The following is a 12,422-nucleotide window of genomic DNA, read 5'->3' as shown; positions in this document are numbered from 1 at the left end:
CATCCCCCTGCCAAATTAGTTTAAACCCCCCCGAAGATAGCTAGCAAACCTACCCCCCAGGATGTTGGTGCCCTTCTGGTTCAGGTGCAACCCGTCCTGTTTGTACAGGTCCCACCTTCCTGCAACAAAACAATTTGAACCTAGATGGATTTGCACATGGCAGCACAGATAAGCTTAAGAACATGCCAGTGAGGAGTCAAAGGCATATGCCCCATCTCCACAATACTACAAAGTATCCAAACTCTGACACTGTGCCATGTTCAGAGTTGTAGATAGACATTTTGCACGTTAGTTCCCTAAGCGGTTTCAGATTTTCAACTTTGAATTTAACTGCACACCAAGAGGGGCTGTTACATATCATTCTGTTCAACTTGTCCTTTCAGGTGTGAACTCTGCAATATCTCCACGGTAGATCATAAAAATAAACCATGAGGAGTCCACATCTATTCACATAAACTGAAAGAAAATCAAAAAGTAAATTCCGGAAATTACACATAAATGATTGTAAAGGACACTGTGCCAAATAAAACCAGACATGACACGCATACTTGGCGTAAAATTGGGCCTGAAGATTTTATAGGCTGAAATTGTGGTGTGTGAAATTAGTAACAAATGTGTTGACGTGCAATTCTTTTGCCCACTATTTTATAAAATTGTACGGACTCATTTGTCTGAAACACCTTTTAAATTCAACAGAACACTCAGTGACTTTACAGAGAGTGGTGGGTGCGTGGAATGCACTGCCAGCAGTCATAGTAGGGGCATTTAAGTGACTCTTGGATAGGCACATGGAAGATAGTTCAATGAAGGGTAGGTAGGTTAGTCTGATCTTAGAGTAGGATAAAAGCCCGGCATAATATTGAGGGCTGAAAGGTCTGTATTGTGCTTAACACTCTATGTTCTATTATAACATATTTCCAAAGCAGGACGAAATAACTGGACAGAAGCAATGAGGGGAAAGGGCTCGGAGATGACTATAACCAGAGCTGGAGTTACTCTAGTGACTACACTTCAAAATTACAAAGACTGCATATATTTGGGAAATCCAGTAGCTGTGAAAGACACTACATATTGCAAATATTCCTCAAGAAGGAGAGAGAGGCAGAGGAGGAGAAGTTTGGGGAGAGGGTTTCTGACTGTGCAAGCTGAAGGAAAACTGGCTGAAGGACTCTGTAAAGGAGGCTAATGAAAGAGCAGGAATTACATCAAGCATCATGTTATGAAGGAATTTGCAGTTGCAGGCAGGTTCAAAGTTAAAAGTAGTGAATAATAAATTCTAAAATGGAATGCAAGAGGAATTTCTTTACCCAGAGAACATTGGGAATATGAAACTCACTATCATATGAAGTTGTTGAGAGCTAATAGCTTAGATAAACCCAACTGAAAGTGAGATAAATCTACGTGGGAGAAATACACTGATATGGCTATTGGGAAGGAGACTCATGTGGAACATTGAAACTGACATGGATCTGTTAGCCAAATCATACATTTGAGAGTTGTACTCACAAAGCAATGTAACTTTACTGAGGAACATCCTTTGTTACTAATACCACACATATCAATTCCCACCCATTCATTTCTCCCACACACCTGTTTTCTTGACATTGTGCAAACATCTTTTAAAGTTTTGCAAGGTCCCTTTCACTTCGTCATATTCATCAGATAAACTGAAGTCAAAATAGTTCACTAATACCTTTTGTTTTGATGCCTTCTCCCTGTGCCCTGCTAACAAGTCCAATCTTGAAAATAACGGCAACTACAAAGGCCATTTGTGTTGTCGAAGAGTTAGGACTAAATCCAGAAGCAGATGATTAATCCTGGGTTGAGGATCTACTTATTTCAATTGGAAACATGTGGCAGCAGAAACCTAGCTTTAAATCATGATCAATTCTTTTTTCTTTATGCTGCAGACAAATAACCCCATTTCTCAAACCCCTAACCCTATTCAGTCTTCTCCGAACATCATAATGAGAAACCATTAATTCAACAGAGTTTAGGCTGACTCTATTCTCACTTTTGGGCAGCATGGTGGCTCAGTGGTTAGCACTGCCACTTCACAGCACCAGGGACCCAGGTTTGAGTCCAGCCTCAGACAACTCTGTAGAGTTTGCACATTCTCCCTGTGTCTGCGTGGGCTTCCTCTGGGTGCTCCTGCTTCCTCCCACAGTCCAAAGATGTAAAGATGTGCAGGTTAGGTGAATTGGCCATGCTATATTGCCCCATAGAGTTCAGGGATGTGTCGGCTCAATGCATTAGTCATGGGAAATGTAGAGTCATAGGGCAGGGTAATGGGTCTTGGTGGGATACTCTTTGGAGGGTCGGTGTGCACTTGTGTCAAAAGGTCCATTTCCACACTCTATGAATTCTAATTCTAATTCTTGACTACCTACAACAGTCTCAATGAGCATTCTGGCAGGAAAACATGGAAGGTGTGTAATTCAGTCCTTTTACTAGACAAGAGATAGGAGACAAGATTGCATCACCAGTCACCCCTGCCATCCCAACTGGGATCTCTCCAACACAAACACAAATCAAGGGTGGTGAAAGAGGTTATGACTTCCCTGGACATCGAGACTGGGCCCTGGATAGCCTCAGAACAAGGGACTAATCATTTAAGGTCAAAAATTTTCTTCACTCAAATGACTGTGAATCTTTAAAATTGGCTACACAAGGGGTTATGGATGCTTCACCAATGAATATCATTAAGGCTCTCAGGATGTTGGTGAAATGAAACCTAGAATGTTGTGTACAGTTCTAGCTTTCACATTTGAGGAGGAATCTACTCGCATTAGAGGCAGTTCAGGGAAGGCTCAACTGGTTGATTCCCAGAATGAAGCAGTTGTCTTACAAGGAAAGGTTGAGCAGTTTGAACCTATCTTCATTGGAGTTTAAGTGAATGAGGGGTACTGAGGGGGTTTGACAGGGTTGATGCTGAGGGGTGTTTCCCCTTATAGGACAATCTAGAACATGGGGCACAGTTTCAAAATAAGAAGTCACCCAGACAAGTTGGAGATCAGGAGGAGTTTCTTCTCTCAGAGGATTCTCTACTCCAAAGTGTAAGGGAGATTGGGTCAGTGAACATATTCAAGGTCAGTTTGAGCAGATTTTTGATTGACAATGGAGTCAAGGGTTATGGGGAGCAGAATGAACATGGAGTTGAAACCACAATCAGATCAACCATGATCTAATAGAGCACACACTCAAGGAGCTGCCAAGTCCACTCCTTTGCTAAGGTGCACATTTGCTAAGCCATCAAGAAGTGAAGGTAACTCTCTTGGACACTTAATACCCCATGTGTTTGCAGCTAATCAGGACAACCGTTTTATTTAAAACATGGATATCAAGATTATCAATTAGGCTTGCAACATAGCAGCCTTACACTTGCGAGAAACAACATATACTTCTACACATGGAACTCTACTCTGCAGGTGAAAACAACATCTCCGGGTCTTGCATCTTTTTGGTCTAAACAAAATAGTTCAGTAGCTGGGAGTTCATTTTTGAAGAATCAGACCAGACTCACAAAGTTAACGCTTTTCTTTCTCCAAAGATGATGCCAGACCTGCTAAGGATCTCCAGTATTCTCTGCGCTTGTTTCAGATTTCCAGTGTTCTCAGTATCTTGTCTTCACATTAATTCAATAGTTCCCTGGTGTACTGTTTATGGAAATGTCCAGACCAATCAGACCTGACTTGCCAACCAATCAGCACTCTTCTCATGCAGGATAAATTATTGCTCTTTCAAACTTGGCATTATTGCATATGTCCTGATGAGTACAAGTGACAAATACTTTGACAGCTCGTCTCTCTCTTTAGCATCAATAAAGTGCAGTGTCTTTCCCATATTTTGCTGGAACCCTTTGGATAATAAAATAATGGTGTTGGAGGCAAAAGGGCTTTTTGATGGCGACATTGTGATCCATCCCACCAATGTTTACTTCCCAATTAGCAGTGGGAAGGCAAGTTTGCCTGAAGGGATGCAGTGTCAGGAAGGATGGTTGGTAACAGGACATCCATGTGGTAAAATCATTCCAAGCAGAGTTGGCAATCTGAGGCCTTCCATATTTATATGATGCCATTCTGCAAAGAGACAGTCCACTGAGCCAAGGGTAGATTTGCAAAGGCCTCTTCACTATCTCTGGAATCAAAAAGAGGCTGTGAAGCTTATCATCTTGAACTCATCAAGACTGATGCAAGAATATGAAATTGTGGGGGAAATTGAAACATGGCCTTCTCACATCTGTTCAGATAAGGTAACATAAACAATTTTCAAACTCATGCCACATTTTGTACTACCAAGTTGCTACATGGTCATTCTATTCTACAAAGATACAAAAGCTATTCAGGCACTAATGTCTTCCAGAATACATACAACATTTTATTACCGTATAAAAAAAAAACTTGGAGAGCAGGAAAATCCACATAGAAACCAGACAGGTCCAGTTATTCAGCAGGGCCATTAAGTAGATCAGAGCCCCAATGACAGAAGCTGTTTTACACTGAGTTCAGGACATGGCTGTGACACTGGAAGTAAAAGATTTTATTTTATTTATTGAGTGTTTTCTTGACCACCAGCTGTTGAGAATCTTGTAGGTTTATTATTGAAGTTTTTTTTGTTGGTCGTGGGGGGATGGGGGAGGAGGAAGAAGAAGAAGAATGCGTGTGCTTGGCCTGGGGTGGCAGCAGAGGTGGAGAATGCACTCTCGGCTGCAACAGTAGTGCCCCATACGGATCCAAGAAGCAGCTTTACAAGGAGGCATTAAACACTTAATAAAAGACTCATTTCTATTACTTTCCAATTGTTGCACCTGAATTTTCTAAACTGTGTAAAGAAGGAATAAGAAAGAAAGAGAAAGCATTGTGCCTATTTAAAGAGTCAGGGGAAGGAGGCGGAAATGTAAGTGTTTGCTACAAGTTGGCAGTGCAATTTATATAAAATTAAAGAGCAATATATTTCCGTTAAGTTACTCATTCATGAAATATTGTACTGCATAACAAATTAAACTTTACTCATTATAGCAGGCATAATTTGTAAATTAAAAATATTGTACTTATATAACACGTCAGTACATCTCCTTAGAGATGTTGCACACAGTGACTTACCTTGAAGTGTGGAGATTGTTGTGATATAATAGCAGCAGCCAATTTGCACACTTCGATTTCCCACAAACACAAGAATTGCCTGTTTAACTTCTTTTCTTTAAGGTGATGCTGAGAGAAGATGGTTGGCCACCGCATCAGAACAACTCCCCAGTCTTTTTCACATGGTGTCATGAGAATGTTTTAAACATTGGGCTGAACAACTGGATATCACCTATTCCGTGATGCTCTGCAAATAGTGATGAATAGTGAAGGGCAGCTTGAAATCCTAGTCTTGTGATGTAAAAGGCTGGATTAATACTTACCAGCCAGTCTGACAAAAAAAAAATGGGTACTACTCAATGCAGAATTCAAAAGAATTTTCATTATCTAGGATGTTTTGGGAATTTAGAACTTCTGACCACAGGGAGTAGATGAGGCAAATAGGATAGATAGGAAAGCTTGACAAATATACAAAGGATAAATAATTAGAAGGATATATTGTTACAGTTATACAATGTCAGGCAAGAAGGAGACTTAAAGTGGAGTATAAATGCCAGCATGGACTAGAAGGATGAATCTGTTCTGTGACTTCTACTCAATCCTGGCTTTTAACTGATCCCAGGGAGAATCAATAGTTTTGGCAATGAAAATGATAACCGAAGAGCAGCATGATTGAGGGATTTTAACATATGTTTGGAGATTGTCTTTAGTGATCTTGATTTGCCCCTGTGATTTAATTATTTGATCAATGCAACAAATAAGTCTCTCAGGTCAGAGGCATCAAAATGCAGAAACATATGATTCTAGACTACAAAGGACAAGCTTCCTTCCAGCGTCCATCTCACCTCTATTGCATCTTTAAATTCATCTTCTGCTTCCTGTTCCTCTGGCTCCTCCAAGGTTCCTACAGTTACTTCCTACAGGGAGAGATCAGAAGCAGTACTGCTTTAAATGAATCATTGATGGAATAAAAAGGAATAGTGAGGAGGCAATGGTCTCGTGGTACTATCACTATTAATCCAGAAACTCAGCTAATGTTCTGGGGACTCGGGTGCAAATCCATTATAGCAGATAGTGGAATTTTTATTCAATGAAAAATCTGAAACAGTCTAATAATGATCATGAAACCATTGTTAACAGTCACAAAACCCCATTTGGTTCACTCATGCATTCACAGAACAAAATCTGTAATTTTTACCTAGTCTGGTCTACATAACTCCAGACCCACAGCAATGTGGTTGACTCTTAACTGCCCTCCGTACAATTAGGAAGAGCCAGAAATGCCCACATCCTATAAGTGGAAAAAAAAGCAAAGTATTGGGTTGGTTGCAGTCCAAAACTACTGGATATAGGTTTAGGGTGAGGGGGGAGAAATGTTAAAGGGACCGAAGGGGCAACTTTTTCATGCAGAGGGTGGTGCGTGTATGGAATGAGCTGCTGGAGGAAGTGGTGGAAGCTGGTACAATCACAACATTTAAAAGGCATCTGGATGGCTACACGATTAGGAAGGTTTTAGAGGAATATGGGTCAATTGCAACTGGATTGATTGCAGACATCTGGATGAATTGGATAAAGGGTCTGTTTCCAGGCTGTACTTTTCTATGACTCTATAAAAGGAAGTGGGCGAATAACTAAATCCAAATTGGAGATTACATAGCATGACACTATGAGACAAATCTCAAATTATCCAAATACGTTTGCATGACAGGCTGAATCAAGCAGGCAGTTTTTAAAAAATTATTGAGGTACAGCATGTGGGTGCCACCTCAAAGGCAGGCATTTATTGAGTATCGCTGAATGCCCTTGCAGTGCACTGCTTGGGAGGGACGACTACCATTTTGACTCAAACAGTGAAGAAGGAACAATGCAGTTCCAAGGCAGGCAAATGTGCTGTTTGGAGGGGAGGTTTTTTTTAAAAGAAGTTTTAGACAAATCACTGCACGAGCCTTTATCAGTCTTCACTGCAACCAACATTTTACAAGCTGCTTCCAAGTTAATAGTTTATTCAAACACAGATAGCCCTGCTGATTTTAATTCTATCGTCTTGGGACCTTTGGAAGGACAACTAAAAAGAAATAAAATCGCCAATTTCCGTTTCCTTTAACGGAAAGCATTTGGCATTTTACAATTCATAGGATAGTGTCAACTAAAGCCATTCATATTACTTACACTTAAATTAAAACACAATCATTGTTTGCCGCCGTTTTCACTTGACATTTGGTTATATAATGTGATCTGAAAGGGGGCTCTTGTGACATAGTGATAGCAGCCGTACTCCTGCACCAAGAGATCGAGTTCAAGTCCAACCTGCACCAGAGGTGTGTAACAGGTGATCAGAAAAATAGTTAAGAGGTGTTATGGAGACCTCTGTGGCACCGTGGTAATGTCCCTACCTCTGGACCAGAAAGTCCAAGGTATACAATAACATTTCTAAACAGGTTGATTAGAAAAGTAGGTTATTAAAAACAATTGTGATCTGGAATGTATTGCCTGAAAAGGCAATGAAATCAGATTCAATGAAACTTTCCAAAAGAGAATTACTCAATACTTGGAAGATTTTCAGGGTCACAAAGACTAAGCAAGATTTTAAAGAATGTGAGAAAAGTTTGATAGCTCTTCCTGCCACAAGCTAAAAAGGACAAATGAACTGAACTATAAAGATGCCTTGTGCAAAGTTTATCTCACTGAAGGATAGGTTAGCAGATGGGGACAGAAAATTGTGCGTAACACCATAAATACCATTCAAATTGTTCAATGCTTGCCCTGCAACAGTTTACATGTGGCAGGAGAAACATTAGGTTCAGGGACCAACTGAGTCTTTTAATTAGCCAATGAATGGCCACTGAGGCTTCTTTCTAAACATAACTCAATTTTCCCCGACTCAGTGGGTGGAGACAGGTACCAGGTGGAAAGGTCAGCAACATGCATTGCATGGCCAAGGCTGGGTCCAGAGGAGCTGCCTTCTTTAATGTTGCCTGCTAGGCCCACTGGAGAGCCCCTACACTCATGCAATGTTTCCTCCCTCTAACCCCCAGCCCTTGCACCCCACCCCACAGGGACTGCAACCCCAAATTCCAACTCCAATAATGGAGCTGCAGTCATTTCTCCCAGTGGTATCGCTAGTACTAAGGAACTTCAGGTCAGCTGATCGATGAGGAAGTCTCGCTTTGAGCCAATAAGACCTCTATGAATGTTAAATGGCTGCAAGCCAACCCACTGGAGTGAGGGCAGGCTCATCCCCAATGTCTAGACAAGCAAAGTGAAGGATGGGAGAACAGGATCCACAAACCAGGTTTGAATTCTTCCCTATTTCAGGAAAGTCAGTAGACTATAGAAAGAGGTTACATCAATAATGATTTTCATGATCTCATGGCATCCCAAAGCAATTCAAACAAAAAAGGTAAAGTGCTGGCGATGAATTGCACCCACTTTTGCTAATGCAGTGGATGAAGTGCTCACATCAGGATCACACACAAAAAGTAACAAAATAATCAGAAGCTTTCTGAAGAAGGTCATTGCGTGAACATCGAGTCTGATGCTTTTGTCTCTCCAGATGCCACCACACCAATATTTTCTGTTTGTAATCGATTTGTTGGTGTTAGTTGAAGAACAAACATGAGGACGAGGGCAGTTTCCATACCAACTCTACCATTCTCAATTAGAGCAAGAGATAGTGGATACACACACAGGTGGAGGCAAGCAGCTACCATTCCAGGTGTGATTGTTGATGATGTGTGGGAAGAAAGAGAGCAGGGGAGGAGTAAATATGCAACAGGGCTAGAAACTGCAGGGGCGACGAGGCGAGTGTGAGAGTACGATTGCAAAGGAGAGAAAGGAAACGGGAAGGAAGAGCATGAGTAGGGCAAAAAAAAGCTTAAAAACATGAGTAAGATTGCACAAGCAAGCAACTGAGGAAAGAAGAAAAGAAAGCAAGAGCACACACTAGATCAGAATTTTAAGCCCGAAAATCCTCAATTTATGCCTTTACTCTCTTCAGAATGAGCTTGTGAAGGTCTGGCACCTATTTGCGGTTTTGCATCTTCTGCATTGGCATTCCAGCTGTTTCCAAAACACAGCATGCCAGAATCTATATCCTAGTTTAATGTATAAAGTGCCAAGATCTATATCCTCAAATAACACACCACAAGTAGACTTCTAATCTCTTGTAACATGCAACATTCCACAACTCACTGTTGTACACAATGTGCTATGGCACATTCACTCCTTTGACATAAAATGGACCACAAACTGGCTCTTTATTGAGCACAATGCCATAAATTAAAATAACTACTTGTATTTATTTGGTGCCTTTTGATTTTTTCAAATGTCCCAATGTGATCACAACTTTAATAGTTTCTGCTTTTAAGCGTGTCTTTGTTATGCAGACAGGCTCATTGAGCAAGTTTGACATGTTGGAGCCTCACAAGCAACAAACTTGCAAATCATTAGTTCAACTTTCAGAGTGGTGTTAGAAGGGTAACTATTAGCCAAGTCAGGGGAAAACTAGTCAAGGAAGGTTCCGGTGCACTTCTTCTAAGCAGATAACTAATGCTTTTGGTTGAACAGCACCTCCGAAAATACAGCCTCTCTTCACAGCTGGACTACTTTTTGCGGCTGGTTTCTTTCTGAGTATGTGCATGTTCCTAGTAGAGAAGGTGCAAAACTGGACCTACTCTTGGGAAATAAGGCAGGGCAGGTGACCAAGGTGTCAGTGGGGGAGCACTTTGGGGCCAGCGACCATAGTTTTAAAACAGTGATGGAAAAGGACAAACCAGATCTAAAAGTTGAAGTTCTAAATTGGAGAAAGGCTAATTTTGACGGTATTAGGCAAGAACTTTTAAAAGCTGATTGGGCACAGATATTCGCAGGTAAAGGGACGGCTGGAAAATGGGAAGCCTTCAGAAATGAGACGACTCCAGAGAAAGTATATTCCTGTTAGGGTGAAAGGAAATGCTGGTAGGTATAGGGAATGTTGTATGACGAGGGAAATTGAGGTTTTGATTGAGGAAAAGAAGGAAGCATATGTCAGATATAGGCAGGAAACATTAAGAGATCCTTAGAAGAGTATAAAGGCAGTAGGAGTAGTAGGAGTACACTTAAGAGGGACATCAGGAGGGCAAAAAGGGGACATGGGATAGCTTTGGCAATTAGGGTTAAGGAGAATCCAAAGAGTTTTTATAAGGACAAAAGGGTAACTAGGGAGAGAATACAGCCACGCAAAGATCAGCTAGGCAGCTTATGTGTGGAGCCGCACAAGTTGCGGGAGATACTAAATGAGTATTTTGCATCAGTGTTTACTATGGAGAAGGACAAGGAAGATATAGAATCTGGAGAAATAGATGGTGACATCTTGAAAAATATCCACACCACAGAGGTGGTGGTGCTGGACTTTGAAACATATAAAAGTGGACAAATCCCCAGGACCTGATCAGGTGTACCCGAGAACTCTGTGGGAAGCTAGGTAAGCGATTGCTGGGCCTCTTGCGGAGATATTTGTATCATTGATAGTCACAGGTGAGGTGCTAGAAGACCATAGGTTGACTATGGTGGGCAGGTTGGAGAGAATCCTGAGGGACAGAATTTGGAAAGGCAAGGAGTGATTAGTGATAGTCAGCATGGCTTTGTGCTTGGGAAATCATGTCTCACTAACTTGATTGAGTTTTTTGAAGAAGTAACAAAGAGGATTGATGAGGGCAGAGCAGTGGACGTGATCTATATGGACTTTACTAAGGCGTTCAACAAGGTTCCCTATGGGAGACTGTTTAGCATGTTAGTTTAGAATGTTAGATCTCACGGAATACAGGGAGAACTAGCCATTTGGATACAGTACTGGCTCAAAGGTAGAAGACAGAGGGTAGTGGTGGAGGGTTGATTTTTAGACTAGAGCCCTGTGACCAGTGGAGTGCAACAAGGATCAGTGCTGGGTCCACTACTTTTCGTCATTTCTATAAATGATTTGGATGTGAGCAAAAGAGTTATAGTTAATAAGTTTGCAGATGACACCAAAATTGGAGGTGCAGTGGACAGCGAAGAGGGTTCCGTCAGAGTACAACGGCATCTTGATCAGATGGGCCAGTGGATGAAGAGTGGCAGATGGAGGTTAACTTAGTTAAATGCGAGGCGCTGCATTTTGGAAAAGTAAATCAAAGCAGGACTTAAATACTTAATGGTAAGGTTCTAGGGAGTGTTGCTGAACAAAGAGACCTTGGAGTGCAGGTTCATAGCTCCTTGAAAGTGGAGTCGCAGGTAGATAGGATAGTGAAGGCGGCGTTTGGTATGCTTTCCTTTATTGGTCAGAATATTGAGTACAGGAGTGGGGAGGTCATGTTGCAGCTGTACAGGACATTGGTTCGGCCACTATTGGAATATTGTGTGCAATTCTGGTCTCAGTCCTATCGGAAGGATATTGTGAAACTTGAATGGGTTTAGAAAAGATTTACAAGGATGTTGCCAGGGTTGGAGGATTTGAGCTACAGGGAGAGGCTGAACAGGCTAAGGCTGTTTTCCCTGGAGTGTCGGAGGCTGAGGGGTGACCTTATAGAGGTTTATAAAATCATGAGGGGCATGGGTAGGATAAATAGATAAAGTCTTTTCCCTGGAGTGGGTGAGTCTAGAATTAGAGAGCATAGGTTTAGGGTGAGAGAGGAAAGATATAGAAGAGACCTAAGGGACCATTTTTTCACACAGAGGGTGGTACATGTATGGAATGAGCTGCCAGAGGAAGTGGTGGAGGCTGGTACAACTACAGCATTTAAAAGGGATCTGGATGGATATATTAATAAGAAGGGTCTGGAGGGATATGGGCCAAGCCCTGGCAAATGGGTCTAGATTAGGTTAGGATATCTGGTCAGCATGGACGAGTTGGACTGAATGGTCTGTTTCCATGCTGTACAGCCCTATGGCTCGGTGCTTACATGATCACAGCAGCTGGATGAGAATTTTAGAATTGACATACTGTTTAATTGAGATCTGATGTAAGCAGATGTATACATGTCAACACTTCATATATATCTTTACATCTTTTATCTTTTGATCAAATTCATTCTTTTTTTTGGTCCTTTGTTTGTGGATTTTGACCTCACTGGCTAGACCAGCATTTATTGCCCATCCCCAATTGCCCTGAGGGAGGTGCCACCTTGAATTGCAGCAGTCCATAATGTGCAGGCACATTGACAGCGCTGTTCAGAAAGGAGCTCCTTTGCATCTGCCGCACTTGTCCTTCTCAAAGATGGAGGTAACAGATTTGGAAATTGCTGTTGAGAACCCTAGGTGAGTAGCTGCAGTGCATCTTGTAGATGGTGTGCACTGCTGATGATGCACCCTGGAATACGGAAGCAGTAC

The 12,422-nt window shown here is 41.7% G+C and overlaps 1 protein-coding gene across 1 annotated transcript in view; it reads right to left on the bottom strand.

The window, feature by feature from the left end:
- The window catches only part of zfyve27 (zinc finger, FYVE domain containing 27), a 185,570-nt gene that overhangs the window by 121,471 nt on the left and 51,677 nt on the right, over nucleotides 1-12,422 (bottom strand). The window contains exon 7 of the mRNA XM_043713175.1: nucleotides 5,927-5,998. Within this exon, the coding sequence (XP_043569110.1) occupies nucleotides 5,927-5,998 (72 nt within the window). The remainder of the gene's footprint in view (nucleotides 1-5,926; nucleotides 5,999-12,422) is intronic.

The sequence above is a fragment of the Chiloscyllium plagiosum genome, chromosome 22 (assembly GCF_004010195.1).
Source record: "Chiloscyllium plagiosum isolate BGI_BamShark_2017 chromosome 22, ASM401019v2, whole genome shotgun sequence".
NCBI classification, from domain to species: Eukaryota; Metazoa; Chordata; class Chondrichthyes; order Orectolobiformes; family Hemiscylliidae; genus Chiloscyllium; species Chiloscyllium plagiosum.
This window is presented reverse-complemented; position numbering and strand designations above follow the sequence as displayed.